This window comes from Stegastes partitus, unplaced genomic scaffold, assembly GCF_000690725.1.
Source record: "Stegastes partitus isolate 25-593 unplaced genomic scaffold, Stegastes_partitus-1.0.2 Scaffold2141, whole genome shotgun sequence".
NCBI lineage: Eukaryota > Metazoa > Chordata > Actinopteri > Pomacentridae > Stegastes > Stegastes partitus.
In genome coordinates, this window is record NW_007579872.1 from 34,261 (window position 1) to 49,628 (window position 15,368).

Genomic DNA, 15,368 nt, shown 5'->3' on the forward strand with positions numbered 1-15,368 from the left:
GATGTCTAAACACTAATATTCTGACTGACCATTTAAATTTCATCTGCTTCTGCACATTAAATGGTGCAGCACCTCTATAGGTCACATCTAAGTTGCATGAAAGAACACAGCTTGGATCAGCAACAGCCTCAGCAGCTGTGACAGGGACTGTAGGAAGGTAGAGCAAAGATGGAAGAAATCTGGTCTTCAAATACGTCACAGCATTACAAAAGACTCATTAGTGGCTATTAGAGTGTGGTTATGTGTCTGGGGATGATCAGGTAAAGACCCAAATGCAGACAGTCAAGGCAGGAAGGTTGAGGCAAAAAGAAAAGTAAAAAACTTTAATCAAAACTTAACAGAGGTCAACAGGTGAAGACACAAGTTGATGAAGCAGACAAGGCACAGGTGATACTAGTTAGGAAAATCAAAAGAGGAGGGAAGCAGATGAAGGAAGGAAGTAAAACAACAAGAGACACACAAGGACTGGGACCTTTAAAAAAAAAAGTAAAACACAAAGGAAACTGAACTTAACCTTTTTCGCTCTCTCACTGTCTGACATTAAATCACACTAAACGTTTCCTGTTTTCGATCATCTTTCTCTGTTGTTCCAGGATATCTTTACATTTTTTATTTTTTTTGCAAAAGGCATCACACAAACACATTTAATTTAAGTTTAGTTTTACTTTTAAAATTAACAACCAAAAAAAATGTACAAAGGAGCTATGGTAATAATTGGAACATGAAAATAAAAGTGCCAGTACATCTATAAGGTTCAAATGTGTTCATTAATTATGCAGGTTTAAGTCTCTAACTGTGACAGTTCAATCTGTTACTTGACTTAACTATTGACATAGACTTTATTTATCTCAAATCCCACATCATTTATATGTTTAGATAAAGAAAAAGGAGTGAGCGTGTGGTTGGGCAAGAATTTATCATTATTTACAGCTGATAATGTCTCAAGATGGTTTACTACATACACATTTTCATCTTTTCATCACTTTAGGCACAGATTGACATTTGCCCTAGTTCATGCTGGACTGCCAGCTCCCACCTGGATTTCAATATGATTTAAATGTCAGATTACAACCCTGGGCCTGCAAAACTGTCGGTGAATAAAATGAAATGACATATTTAAAGTGCAATTTTGCTTCTTTTAGTCCAACAATTGTATAACCTTCATCACACAAAACATACAATCAGGTCAAGTCATGCCATCATTTTAAAACTAAATCAAAACAGAATTTCTAGACTGTGTAGCGTATTTTGTTGTTTATTGGCTCCAGTTTGTTTTGCAGCTTTACATTGAACTGTTCCCTCAAAATCTGATCGATCTCATCATCTGTTGCATCTCTTATTTCAAAGACATCAACACCTTCCTCAGGTTTGTAGGTGACCTCACTGTAGGTCCAGCCAATCAGAGCCTTGAATCCTGTGGGTGTTTGCAAAGAGCAGATGGACTTATTGGTGAACACTATGACCGGGTCAGTTTGGAGGATGTCGTTTGTCTCTAAGAAATGTTCAACCCCGCGAGGTTCCAAAGTGAAGCAGTAGATCTGATTTATCTTATTCCTGTTCACCAGCTGTGATTCAGCAAATTCTGGATTGACAACCAGTGGTTTTCTAGCAGTCTTTTCCAGCACCCAGACATCTCCTTTGTCTAGGAGACGAAAGACACCCGCTGCCTGTGGTTGGTCTTTCCCAGAGATGAGCTCCAGNTGTAACCAGATCCATTTTATCACAGGAACCATGGAAACCAAACTTCTGAACAACTCTTCCAAATTCATCCTGCCTGTAAAATGCAGATTAAAGCATTGCATGATACTATTATCTAATGAAACCACACACCAAATGTCTGGCCCACTATCAGATATAAAGCTGCACATGTCTTTGCAGAGTCATTTCAGCTGTTTCAAAGGGTGAACCTTTTCTAACACGGACAAAACATGTTTTTCTATTATTTTCTCATTCCCAACAATGACAATCTATCATATTGAGATCTAAAAATGTGTATTTGCATATCTCACTGTGCATAACTTTACATAAGTTTTTAATGCGACTATTTTGTAAAGAAAAGGCCCTCCACCCTGAAAGCTGCACGCTGAATGCATTTCTAGATATTACAAAGGAACAAAACCACGGCTGAACACTCAGTTTTGTCACTGTAAAGCTGCAAACATCAGGTAAAGAGATCGACCACGAATGCTTGTGTTAAACTCAGACTGTATGTGTCGCCGTTCAGCGCTTCACTTCTACAGTTTATTGCCCCTTAACTCACTGATGCTCCTTTAAAAGCCTGTAACAAAACAAAACAAAACAAATCCTCACCTTTGGACTGTGATGAAACCTGCTGCTGGTCGCTGTTGTTGCACTTCAGAGCTGAAAGTAAAACATGACGTAGTTCTCTTCACCTTGGTCGATTGCATTTGGCACAGTCCACCACTAGAGGCGCTATCAACCAGCCAGTTACTGAATGCTCTTATTTTGTTAAAATGTCACATTTCTCTTATTTTTCACCGAATGTTGACAAAATAAACTTGTATTATAACTAGGGGAACACCAACGATCATTACAGAGCGTTTGCATATATAAGTAATGCATTAAATAATTAAAGATGACTTGTAGCCAGTAAATCAGGCATTACATTGAGTACATATAAGAGTAACAAGATAAAAATGTATTATTCCCAGACGAAATTCTAGTGCCTGGTGTTGCTCAGGAAGAAAAAAAATGCCTACAAGAATAAATGCACTGCCTAATAGGATAGCAATGAGATAAGTATGATACATAAGTTTAAAATTAAATACAAATACACAAATTAAAATTAGAAAAGAAATGCAAGAAGTAATGATTGACCAATTTACACAACTTTGAATATTGTCAAGACTCCATAGTGGTATTTATTATGTAATATTGTCTGATTAATTTGCATATCGAGGATTAAAAGCCAACACAAAGTATATAAACAGCTGCCTTATGCAGCTATAGAATAGAACAATAGAATAGAAATGCTTCATTAATCCCCAAGGAGAAATTTGGTTGTTGCAGCACAAAGATAAAGTTACCACCACCACCATGAATACTGATAAATAAGCAAAAATAAACAACAGGAAAATAGAAAATGCAATATGTACAAAAAGTGTAATACAAATTAAGACTGAGCATTACAGTATTATTCATTGAGATTCTAATTATGTAAGTTTAAGACCCTTCAGAATGTGATATATATATTATAATGCCTAATTCATATTTTTCTGTCACAAAACGACAAAAAAATAATTACCCTATTTTTTTCTTTTTACCCTATTTAGCAACATGTATTTTCATTTGATGGAAACGACGAAAATACAGCACAAAACATCATGCCATATTTATCAAACTTTAATTCAAAAATGCAAGCTTTTATTCTGAAGGCAACAGCCATCGCCTATTTTACGATTACAGCTTCAGAATAAAAGCACGAACAGGTGCACCGGCGTCAAAATAATAGACGTTGTTACATCATAAAAAACAAAATTACGTGCTTATCTGACAGTATTCAACTTCTAATTTTACATCTTTGGTCAACCTTTAATTAAAACCAGTCTCCAGTTGCTCCTTATCTTATACTTTGAAGGTTACGTCACCGTGTTTCCGGTGTTATTCTGTGCAATTTACGTAACTTCAACGTGCAGCACCAAGCAAGGAAGTGCACGGTGCCTTCTGTCTCCAGGGCTGCAGCAGAATGACGACAGAGTGATATTGTGCCCACATTTCCCTGGTTTCCACCCGGCTGGTGTTGAGGTGGGTAGAGCCCGGAGCTCCGGCAGCTCACACAGCAGCTGGTGTGTTGTCTGGTGTCCTGACGAGTCGCACACTGAAGCCACTTTGTTGCACAGTTTACAGCATGACATGTGTTCATTAGGTGGACTGTGATACACTGGAATCCATGTTTGACTCACATAGAAGTAATATATGCTCTTAGTTGATTGTGTGAAGCTTAAATAGTTGAAGTAGACAACTAGAATTAAAGCTGCACACTGTAACCAAGGTGTACGAACCAAGCGCCATTTTTTAAAATACAAATTTCTATTTCGGTATTTTTTTTGTCGTTTTATTTTGTTATTTTTATTGCACATATGAGGCCGCTTTTGTGTTTACCTGCTTCTTGTTCCTAATTTTAATATTCTCCATAATCCTGTAAACTCACAGATTCGCCCTCTTGCAATGGAAAATAGACGTCCAGACACATGCTTAATAACCGGGGGATGTGGCTATTTCGGTTACCGGTAAGAACAATTTTTTACTATATAATACTCACAAATGTTTTTTTATTATTTTTATTTTCAGTAAACTCTCATTTCTGTTCTCTGGTGCAGCGACGCCTTGTTGCCACAAGGTGACGCCATTGTACCGCTCATCTCAGATTGGCTCTTTGACTTGCTTCAGTTGAAGTGCATGTAATTTTTGTCACGTTTTACTAAAACGGGGGTCTTGTATTGAGTTTCACGCAGACTCATGTTTCATATGTTGTGTTCCCCTGCAGCCTGGCCACCTCGCTGCATAAAAAGGGAGCCAGGATCGTCCTGTTTGACACCGTCCCTCCAAGCCAACAGGTGCCAGAAGACATCGTGTTCGTGCAGGGTGACATACGTGACTATGCACAGGTTGAGAAGGCCGTCGCCGGTGTAGACTGTGTGTTCCACATCGCCTCCTACGGCATGTCGGGTAGGGAGCAGCTGAACCGGCATCTGATAGAAGCGGTCAATGTTCAAGGCACACAGAATGTGCTGAAGGCTTGTGTTGAGCTCGGAGTGTCCAGGCTGGTTTACACCAGCACCTTCAACGTGGTGTTTGGAGGACAAGTCATAGAGAACGGGGATGAGAGCCTCCCTTATCTACCTCTGCACCTTCACCCCGACCACTACTCCAGAACCAAGTCTCTGGCTGAGATGGCAGTGCTTAAAGCCAACGGCACAGCGCTGGAGGACGGCTCTGGGGTGCTGAGGACCTGCGCCCTGCGTCCTGCAGGTATCTATGGACCTGGAGAACAGAGGCACCTGCCCCGGATAGTGGGCTACATAGAGAAGGGGATCTTCAGGTTTGTTTATGGTGAACCCAGCAGCCTGGTGGAGTTTGTCCATGTGGACAACCTGGTGTCTGCACACGAGCTGGCTGCAGAGGCTCTGACCCCAGAGAAGCAGCACTGCTCAGCTGGTCAGGCCTACTTCATCTCAGATGGCAGGCCGGTCAACAACTTTGAATTCTTCAGACCTCTGGTCGAGGGCCTGGGCTATACTTTCCCCAAATTGCGCCTTCCTATCTCTCTTATTTACTTTTTTGCCTTTGTCACAGAAATGATCCACCACGTCGTCGGCCCCTTCTATAACTTCCAGCCTCTGCTCACACGTACAGAAGTGTATAAAACCGGCGTGACGCATTACTTCAGCATGGCCAAAGCAAAGGCCGAGCTCGGTTACGAGCCCCAGGAGTACAACCTGGACGAGGCTGTGCAGTGGTTCAGAAGCAGAGGCCACGGCCGGAAATGTCACAGCTCCTTCATCGGTCGACTGCTGCTCGACGTCCTGTTTGCTTGTGCCTTCGTTGCTGTGGCGCTCTCTTTTCTTCCAGTCGTTGGAAGCTGATGAGCAGCTACAGCAGAAATATCATTCTGACATTTCCCAAAACATCCTACAGACTGTATCAAGACTCGTTCATTATTGGGTTGTTTACACTTTGTAATATGTCAGGATCCGTGTGCACATTTTGTATTAAAATGGTCATTACTGACTGGTGCTTTGGTCACAACATAACAGCTGTTTACAGACATAAACCATGGAAGCAAAACGTTTCAGTATTTCCATGTTTAATTGGGGGCAGTTCCTCCAGTATAAAACTACCTAAAGGTGTGGGTTTTAATCTGCAGTTATTTTCACTTTTAAAGGTCTTAAATGCTACCTCTGTTTTTCCACACTACGTTTAAATAACCTGCAATAATATATGAATCCAGTGTTTTGATGCTGTTTTTTTGGAATGTAAGAAATGAATAAAACTTGACAAGTCAATTGTGCATTGCTGGTTTTGATTTTGTGAAGTCTGGGCTCTGAATATACAAAATCGATAAAAAGTAGCTCAAAGAATTTTGGCTTTCTTTAAAAAAAAAAAAAAAAAAGTAAATCGCTTAAATTTTTGAATAATATCTTTTGATTAAGATACAGATTGAGTAGCCTGGTTTTAATGGAGACAGTAATAACTTACCAAATGCTAAGTTAACCTTGACCTCCATTTGTGTTCACAACAGCCCATTATTTTTCCCACTGCTTTTTATTTGGTTTCTGACTCACTGGCTGCACTTTGTATTCAGTTCAGTTCCACATATAAATAAACACATTTCCCTGCAGCCCATTAGCAGCTTATTTGTTTAATATTCCTAGAAGGAGGTTGTGATAACAAGACACAGTCCTCAAATGCATCATATCCACTTCACTTAGGAGACATCAGAGAACGCGTTTTTCTTTTGTATCACACTTTAAAAGGTGGATAAAGTGGAGTTTTAAATGTCTTTGCCCTCCATAATTCCAAGCCACTGCAGCTTATTCTTGGTGTAAAAGGAGTCGGACCAGGTGAGGCGTGCTTTGTGTGGTATTTTAGTCTGCCTGGGATGAATGCAGACGTCCCCTTCTCTCTAAACTATTCTCTTCAGAGCCGGCTGCCCCTTGCTGAGTTGGTCGCAATCATTGTTTCTCTGCAGCATTAACCACATTCCAGAGAGGCGCAGCGCATCCTGTCTTCCTCCCCGCATTCCTTTTACGCAAACGAGTCCCCTGCGTAAAACGCGATTTTATTTACATTTTCGTCCGCTTGGCGAGCTCACACCCGCATACAAAGGTTATCTGCGGCATATACGGTTATCCGGACTACTTTGATTCCACGCACAGAGGCAGGAAGAGAAATCTAGAGGAAAAACCAACAAGGGGAAATTCCTCCGCGCAGCGCGCCATTGACTGTAAAGACCTTTCAACTTAACAAAAACTGAAGTTGACAAACGTATCCCTGTCGGCTGAAACTGTGAGAAAGAGTTTGTTTTTTCGGCGGAGCGGGGAAAGCAGGAGCGGACGATGCGGCTCTCGGTGCAGCTTTCTGGCTCCGTTGGTCGTTTTGTGTAAATGAGCGACGGCTGTTCGGCGGCGTTTTGTTTTGATTTCCATGTGAAATGCAATTAGAGCTCCGCGGTGCTCGCTAGTTTGGCTCTCGGAGCGGAGCACACTCTCAACTTGTTTCTCGCCTCGGGAGCACAACATGGAGCACTATCAGGAAGATTTGGGACTCCGGGCCACTAAGCTGATGGAGGATCTTTCCCTGTACGATGCCTACAAAGACGGGATGTACAACGCCAGGAGAGACTTGGTGATTAACCCCGATTTAGACTTTTCGGCTCCGGCAGTCTCGGAGCACAAAACTAAGCCGATGAATGGTACCTCTGTGCTCCACCAGCAGCATCACACTGTGGAGAATTTCACGGCTGGGAATAAAGTGTACAACGCGGCTCCGGTGCGCCCCGTCAACTGCAACCGGACCGTTCCGGTGGATTTCTGCGCCCCTCAGAGAGACGCGGTGTACAGTGAGGAGGGCTGCTGCACCAAATCCGAGGTGGCGCTGCCCTGCTACACGGGCGCGTCCGAACGGCACCGGAGGTACTCTCTGGAGGTGCAGGGCCACAGGTACAGCACCGGCTCCACCTTCGACGGCGTGCCGCTCAACAAGCCGGTGGCTCTGCCCGGCAACAGGTGCAACAGCGTCTGCATCACCAGCAGCCACGACGGCAGATACAACGCCACCAGCCCCCGGTCCAGCCTGGCATCCTCTCTGTCCTCCCAGGAGCAGAGCAAGCATGCCAGCCCGAGGTCGAGCATCAGCAGCCCGCGCACCAGTCTGGTGGTGCCGGGGCAGGACAGGTACACGAGCCCCAGGTCTAGTTTGGTTCACTGTGAAGGCAACAGTGTCCTCAGCCCCAGATCCAGCTATGCAAGCACCGCCAGCGACACCAGTAAACACTCCAGCCCCCGGGCCAGCCTCAACAGCTGCGACTGCTGCAGCAAACCCAGCAGCAACCGCACCAGCGGCATCAGCATGGGCTACGACCAGAGGCACACCAGCCCCAGGTCGAGCACGGCCAGCCAGTACTCGTTCACCACCAGCCCCAGATCCAGCTACTCTGACTCCCGCTACGGGCCCGTGGTCAACCACGATCTGGAGGGGGCCATCCTGCACGCAGCGCCGCTGGCCAGCCCCCGGTCCAGCATCTGCAGCCAGGACGGGAGCGCAAGACCGGGGACCAGCGCCAACTGCGTGGTCAGTCCGCGCTCCAGCATCTCCAGTCACAGCTCCAGAAGTTCCCGCAGCTCCAGGGGATCTATGAGCACCTACCCGGACCTGCAGCTGCCGTCGCCCCGGTCGTCCATGCTGGGCAGCAGCTTACACGAGGACACGCTGCTGCAGGAGTTTGGAGACTCCAACGGCATCCAGACGCGCCTCCATCTCCAGGGGCTGTCTGCGATGCCCGAGCCCCAGCAGCAGGCAGCCCAGACGGCAGGGACGGCGGACATAACCGTGGGGTCACCGTCGTCGTTCAGTTACGGGATGTCCTCTAAAACGGCCTCCTCGGGCCAGAGGTTTAAGCTTCCTTACCAGGTGACCCCCAGCCGGGAGAGCGGGCCGAGCCAGGCGGAGAAAAGGCTGGAGGCGCTCACCTTGGAGCTGGAAAAGGAGTTAGAGATGCACATGAAAAAGGAATACTTTGGTAGGTTTGTTTTTTCAATACACATGGGAATCTTTAATACACTTTGCTGCTACAGATGATTGTGAACCTGCAGACATGAATCCAGTTTCTGTTATTTCCCCACTTTGAGCCAACATGACATCCCTTCATCAGAACTGTGTTATGTGCTGGATGAGGGGTTGACTGTCGCCCTTAGAACACCTGAGAGTTACAAAAAACACACCAGATTTCATTTAACAACTTTCCGTTTATTGCACACGTGGGCCACCAAAGGTCTTCCTGCAAGTTTCAGTCTCTGCGTTTGAGATTCTGACTTGCTGCTCTCATGAGCTGTGAGGGTCTGATTGATTTGGTCTCAGCAGTCGGTCAAACCAGCGTGTTGCCTGCAAAGTTTCCCCCTCGGGTGTCTGTATGAGGAACTGATGCTCCCATCCAGACTGCGCTGTCTTTAAACTCACAGGAATCTGGAGGAGCCCTGCAGCGTCCATTTCACCAATAAACCAGAGCAGAAGTGTTTAATCTTGTGCAGAGAGAGTTTAAAATCCAAAACAGCAGCATGAGGCTTCCCGTTTACTGTTTTATTTCCTTCCTCTGAATACAAAGCGTTCTCCATGGCAACAATTCAGCCATCATGTTTTGGTCAAACTATCATGAAATGTAACTTTCTTTCTGTTACAACACAGGCAACTGCATACTGACGCTGCATCCTAAAGCGATAGTCGACGGCGTTTTTCTGTGCAGGAAGAGCTTATTTATAGGTTTACCATCTCGTCAAGGTCTGTTTGCGACCTGTCCATGCTACATCACCACCAGCAGGTCCCTCTCTGGCAGATAAGAGTGGCTTTGCGGGGCAGTACTAATTTCTGTCTTGGCAGAGCTAACATTTGCAGAGCGCGGCACGTCGCTGAATGGAACCTTCTGTTCTGCCAGAGCAGACACCCTTCGGTCATTCAGAGCAGTGTGGTCTGGGTTTGTTGGAAATGCAGCACAGATTGTGGTCAAGTGCGCTGTGGAGGGATGTGAGCGTCCCAAACTGAAAATGTTTACCTCCACATCATCAGAGAGGCATTATTGGAATGAAAACACTAACTTTCCTTGCTATTTATGGTGTTTTCTTTAAGCCTTATTTTAAGATTTGAACATCTTGCTGTGACACTTTTTTGGTTCACCAGCCACAGAAAGCCTTGCTGAGGAAGTTGCTGTCTACCTTTTGAATTAGCAGCCAGACAAATGGTTGCAGCCACAGAACAGTGGCTTGTTTTATAGCCAGTGCACTTGCTCAGAGTGAGGCTGAGACAGCTGTTGATTTGTTCCAGAGAAGCAGGTGAAAGAAGAAGGATGGGAAGGCAAGAAGAGGGCGAGGAAGGGAGAGCGGGAGAGATAGTGCAGAAAGAAGCAGGAGGGTGGAAATAGATAGAGATGGAGAGAGAAAGGAAAGGGAGGGAGAGAGAAGAATGCAGTCAGACGCTCCTCACACCGAGCCCAATAGAGACAGCTCTGTTTCCGTAGCGACAGTGGAGAAATTGATCGCTGGGGCTTTTTTTTTTTAGGGGGGGGGGGCCCAGAAATGCCTGCCAGTGTCCCACACTGGCCGCTCTGCGCTGCCGGCCGGCCCTTGTGTGGCCTCTGTTTGTTGTGGTGGCAAAGGAGCTGTGAATCAACAGCTGGCCCGATACAGGCTCGCAATTGAAGCAGCAGAGTGAGGCCCACCCCACCCCTTCGCCTCCCCTCCCCTCCTCCACCACCACCACCACCCCGCCCTGACTCCCCCGCGAAGCCCTTCATTAACCAGCCAGTGGGGAGTCGGGCAACACCAGACACTTGGCACACGATCTTGGCTGGCGGGCCAGACATAGTTGGTGGGGGTCAAGTCTGATCACCTGCCCAGAATTATAATGGCAGTAGTCATGCACATGCCTGACACACACATGCTGACTTGTGGACAACAGCGCACTGTGTGTACGCTGTACGACACTCTCCTTTTGACTCTGTGTATGTGCTGCAGGCACACTGCAGCTGACATGCATAGTTGAAGTGTGCGTTCTTTAAATCCCGCTCGAAGTTTCAGGCCTCCGTTGTCCCCTGATGTGTGAAATACTCTTCAATCTGTCTAACAAGTGAAGACCACTGTCCAGACATTTCCAACTTATTGTAGATTTTTGAAGCGTTAAGCTGGTAATTACTCAATTAAATCAAACCAAAGTACTGTAATTATGGCCAGCACAAGCTAGGACATCCATAATGCATCAGGGCAGTCATGCTTAAAGTTCCCATATTGTACTACTTTTTAGCAAATTTATGCGAGTCTCACATCTCTCCAGAATGTGTAGTTCAAGTGCTCTAGATACTGCAGTTCTGGTTAATTCTGTCTTTTTTACTCCTGCTTTTAGCCCTGTTCTAAAAGGACTGTTTCAGTGACTGTGGCTGCTGAACAACTTTGCTCTCCGTGCATCTGCTACCTCTGCAAAAATGAATCGATTACTAGCTTAATATTAAATGAGTTGCCAGCTATTTTGATAACAGATTAATCAGTTTGAATTGTTTTTAAGAAAAGAAAGTTCAAATCCTTTAATTCCTTCGATTGGATTGTGGACAGTTGAGTATGTCATCTCAGACTGCTGGAAACACAGATTGACACTTTCTGCTATTTTCTGACGTTTTATAACCTAATTGATTAATTGGGAATATAATCAACGGAGTAATCAATACTGGAAGTAATCGTTAGTTGCAGTCTCAGTGTCTACAGCCAATCAGAGGGATGCTCTACTGTGATAGTAGGAGTGGGATCAGATAACCACTAGCATGTTGTATAACTTCCTCTTGCGATACAGTATCGATACACTGGCACCACATATCGCTGTTTGTCTTAAAACACACCGGCACCCTAAACAGACCCCTACGACCAGGTCGACTTATCACACTCACTACTTTACAACTACTTGTGACGGCACTTATTAATTGAGAGAAGTGAGCAGATGTAAAGTAAGTTGAAAAAAAAGAAACTGACAGGGTGAGTGAATAAGTACTTCATTCATCTTTGTTGCCTTTGTTTGTTGTAGGTATTTAGAGGTTTTTTTCATCTGCAGTTGCTCAGATGAATCATAGGTAAAAAACTGAGTATCTCAGAGTTGCTGTCTTGTGATGCTGTTCGTGTGCAACGTGTTGTGAGTTACGCTGCGATTCCCACCTCTATGTGACACTCTGTGCAGCGAGTGGCAGAGGAGCTTACTAAGACATGAATGAGTGTGTGAGACGAAGAGTTTCTGTAATGACAGATCATGTTAAATATGGCCATTGTCTGTACCTTATGTTTTGATGTTACAGTTCTGCTGCAGCTTGGAAATGACTCCTAAGCGACTGCCGGTTAACATGTAGTCTTAGCGGGTTGAGTTTCAGTCATTGTTTCATCCTCATGCTGTTGCCTGACAACATAAAGCGGAAAATAGCTAAATAACATCATCTCTGCTGTTTTAAATACAGTCTAAGTGAGCACAGAGAGCAGGAGAGAAGCAGATAAACACTTCAGGTTCCACTGAAGCTCAGCAAGAAAACACAGTAACCCTCCCAGTCCTTGTTTATTGGTTTGGAATTGCTCTTAAACTCACACCTTGTGCTTGTCTCGTGGCGGAGACGCGTTAGAGTTTGCAGATAAGGCTCTAGTGAAGAAATGCACCTGGCCTGGACTCTGAGGCTGCTGCTGAAATTGGAACGGCTAACCTTGGAAAAAGCAGGCACTGAGGGGCAGGATTATAAAAAATGTAAGGCAATCGATGCAGAAACCAGATAATACTCTGAGTGTCTTTTAAAGCTGGGAGGCTGTTTAGTTGTTGGTGCTGGAGGAATGTTAAGCAAGCTCCTATTGGAACAGCTTTTATTTAGAGGTTAGAAACAAAATGCATCTTAACAATATGGGACCTTTAAACTCTAAACGTGCCACTGTGATGCTAAGTTAATCGCTATTTTTATTCCCAGTCTACACCAGGGTGCATGTGTTTGGCTACAATATACTGTGCATCCTCTGTCCTTCACTATTATTTTTTCAGAGTAGGTGTGAAATAGGATTTACTGTTGTTTGTGCTGCAAGAATTATGAACCTGCGTCCTGTGCAGCAGCTGAATCACACCTATAAGACGTGCAGAGATTTTTAAAGCATTTGGCAGCAATACAAGAGGCTCCACAAATTAAGAATTTGTCTCCACTCGTGCTGCAAATTTTGCCCTCCATCGATTTGACTGAGATTTTTTTATTTTTTTTCATGTAAGCCTCTGGATTGATATTGTGCTTCAAGAAGTCAAAGTGCGCACCGAGTGGTCGTTAAAGTTTCATGAATCAGACAGCGCAGGCCTTCTTACGACTCACAGCACGTTCGCCGTTGTTTTCAGCGATGATGGAGACATGAAGTCAGGTGTGATGGTAAAACACCCTCAAATACACTCTTATATTTTGACGATAAGTCATGATTACATACCGTGTCACTCTTAGATTAGAATAATTGGAAAGATTTCCTTCTCCTTGATCTTCCACATTAGATTTTCCTGATTTTTTATTTTTTTTCCTCCCCCTATTAAATAAAATTACAAGCTCTCACTGAGCCCTCAGCAGGACTGCCATCTAAAACCTGCACATTACAGCTTGATCTCAGAAACAGAGTTAAATGTCCAGGAGGTGGATGAATACATGTACATCAGATGATTATTTTTAACCCCGCTTGCATCCTGTCCTTGCCAAACGGTCATGTTACGAAACGGGCACGAGAGATTCAGCATCCTGTTTTAAATGAGCGCCTCACAGTCTTCCCTGCCGTCCTGTAAAATAATAACCACATCCTCCTCACTCATGAGCCCCTGTAGGATTCTCTTAAGCATGTGTGGAAGTCCTGGCAAATCACACAGGCTGACATGTGAAATCCCAAGAATCTTTGGGTTCGTAAGTAACTGCAGTATAGCGGAAACCAGAAGGGAATAAAGTAATGAAGGTAAATCAGCACTGCTGTATGAATAAATCATGGGTTTTCAGTTTTTAGCTTGTTGGATGGAGAGTCAAAGCCAAAGGGCCGTGTCAGTAATTGCGCAGCCATAGATTGTTTCTGTAGAAAATAAATAAGACCTGAGAGACGGAGGGAGAAAATATGCTGGATCTAATACAGCCTGAAACCAGTTATAAAACAGCCACTCTTGTTATCATGAAGCTGGATAATTGTGCATAAAAATAGATACAGATGGAGACATGAGGCCTAGGAGGTAAAAAAAAAAAAAAAGCTCACAGCCCTGCTATCTGGGTACACACTTGTCTCTCCAGCGGGCCCATTAAAACACCTCGGTTGTTTCACGGAACATACATCCACCACTGCTGTATTTTTATCATCACGCCGGTCCGCTGGCTGTCGACGCAGCCGATCGGCGACTTTTTTGCTCGTTGGCATTCTGACAGATGTGTAGTGAGTCAGCTTTGTCGCGTTAGTTTGTGCGTTTTTGTACATCGAGGCAACGTAACGGACTGAGTGTGGTGACAGGTGGCGGGAAAACAATACTTACAGCGGAGAAATCAATACACAAAGACTAACATTTACATCACAGTGTAACATGAGTGAGGCTGAGTCACCAAAAAAAAATCAATAGAGTTTTTAAGGCTGGCTTATGTGCAGTTTCACGCTGATGCAGCTCCTCGTAGTGTAAAAGAAAGGGGCAAGATTACAATTACTACTAAACATTCCTGCCTGGAAAGAAGATGCTCAGAGGCCGGAGTCCTGACAAAAGCATCTTGTTTGGTTTATCTGCCTGTAATGCAACCTGTCGCCTGTTTTAAAGGTTGCCCAGCGTGACACACTGGGTGAAGTAGCCACCTACTACCGCTTCTACTACAGAATGTGGCTGTCGTGTCTAATTTCTGTTGCATTTTAATGAGCGGCGGTCGAGAAATTTTTAGAACAAGTTTCATAATATCAGCATCACTGACTCATTGTTACGAGGCTGTTATTTACTCTTTAATCGGCAGTTTTGATTAGGCAGAAGTGAAAATGTCATATTTATTTTTTTCAGTATTTCAGATCTCACTCTCATCTGGTGATAATGATAAAGAGACTCATTGTGTTTCAAAGTTCTCCCAATTGTCTCTTATTCATAGAGCCTCGGGGTGTGTGTCCATCTTGTGTTCTTTTCTGACCATAAGGCGCTTCATCCCAGTGCTTTCTTTAAAAAAAAAGAAGCCCTCCCACACTTTGGGATCCAGTTTCTGTGACAACAATATCACCAATCTAACTGCTGTTGTATGATGGATGTGATTAGATGCCTGAAAAGGAGCGACGGTGACCACACCTGCTCCTTTCATTTTTTTTGGGGGGGGGCGGCTTTTTTTGCCTTTATTGGACAGTGAAGAGAATGAAGAGGGAAACGTGGGGAGAAGAGTGGGAGAAAGACATGCAGCAAATTTACAGTTTCATTTTTTAGCTTTTATCCAAAGCATCTGAGAGTAGATCAAACTCATACACCAATGGCGACAGAGCTGCCATGTGAGGTGCTGCCTGCCATTAGGAGCAACTTCAGATTCAGTGTCTTGCCCAAGGACACTTCGACTGTGGGGTGGGGGGCTGAACCACCAACCTTGCGATTAGAGGCCAACCTGCTCGACT

The 15,368-nt window shown here is 44.5% G+C and overlaps 5 protein-coding genes across 6 annotated transcripts in view; 2 read left to right on the forward strand and 3 right to left on the reverse strand.

Moving 5' to 3' along the window:
* Nucleotides 1-2,393, reverse strand: part of LOC103374094 (arylamine N-acetyltransferase, pineal gland isozyme NAT-10-like) — a 12,331-nt gene extending 9,938 nt beyond the window's left edge. The window contains exon 1 of the mRNA XM_008304127.1: nucleotides 2,311-2,393. The gene's annotated coding sequence lies outside the window, so the exon portion shown is untranslated. The remainder of the gene's footprint in view (nucleotides 1-2,310) is intronic.
* Nucleotides 1-2,393, reverse strand: part of LOC103374093 (arylamine N-acetyltransferase, pineal gland isozyme NAT-10-like) — an 8,505-nt gene extending 6,112 nt beyond the window's left edge. The window contains exon 1 of one of the 2 annotated variants that reach the window (XM_008304125.1): nucleotides 2,311-2,393. The gene's annotated coding sequence lies outside the window, so the exon portion shown is untranslated. The remainder of the gene's footprint in view (nucleotides 1-2,310) is intronic. The other variant, XM_008304126.1, reaches the window with a different exon arrangement.
* Nucleotides 1,217-1,733, reverse strand: LOC103374097 (arylamine N-acetyltransferase, pineal gland isozyme NAT-10-like). The gene has a single exon (XM_008304131.1). It carries the CDS (start codon nucleotides 1,731-1,733, stop codon nucleotides 1,230-1,232), a length of 504 nt encoding a protein of 167 aa, XP_008302353.1. The 3' UTR covers nucleotides 1,217-1,229.
* A 1,291-nt stretch (nucleotides 2,394-3,684) lies between the features above and the next one.
* Nucleotides 3,685-6,026, forward strand: sdr42e1 (short chain dehydrogenase/reductase family 42E, member 1). Its single transcript, XM_008304128.1, has 3 exons — nucleotides 3,685-3,765; nucleotides 4,174-4,250; nucleotides 4,508-6,026. Exons 2-3 carry the CDS (start codon nucleotides 4,189-4,191, stop codon nucleotides 5,604-5,606), a joined length of 1,161 nt encoding a protein of 386 aa, XP_008302350.1. The 5' UTR covers nucleotides 3,685-3,765; nucleotides 4,174-4,188; the 3' UTR covers nucleotides 5,607-6,026.
* Nucleotides 6,027-6,669: 643 nt separating this feature from the next.
* The window catches only part of wtip (WT1 interacting protein), a 38,351-nt gene continuing 29,652 nt past the window's right edge, over nucleotides 6,670-15,368 (forward strand). The window contains exon 1 of the mRNA XM_008304130.1: nucleotides 6,670-8,761. Within this exon, the coding sequence (XP_008302352.1) occupies nucleotides 7,261-8,761 (1,501 nt within the window). The 5' untranslated portion in view covers nucleotides 6,670-7,260. The remainder of the gene's footprint in view (nucleotides 8,762-15,368) is intronic.

Coding starts and splice junctions, on each gene's coding strand:
- sdr42e1 (XM_008304128.1), top strand. CDS start 4,189: ATGGAAAATAGACGTCCAGACACATGCTTAATAACCGGGGGATGTGGC. Junction 4,251..4,507: donor TGTGGCTATTTCGGTTACCG/GTAAGAACAATT, acceptor GTTCCCCTGCAG/CCTGGCCACCTCGCTGCATA.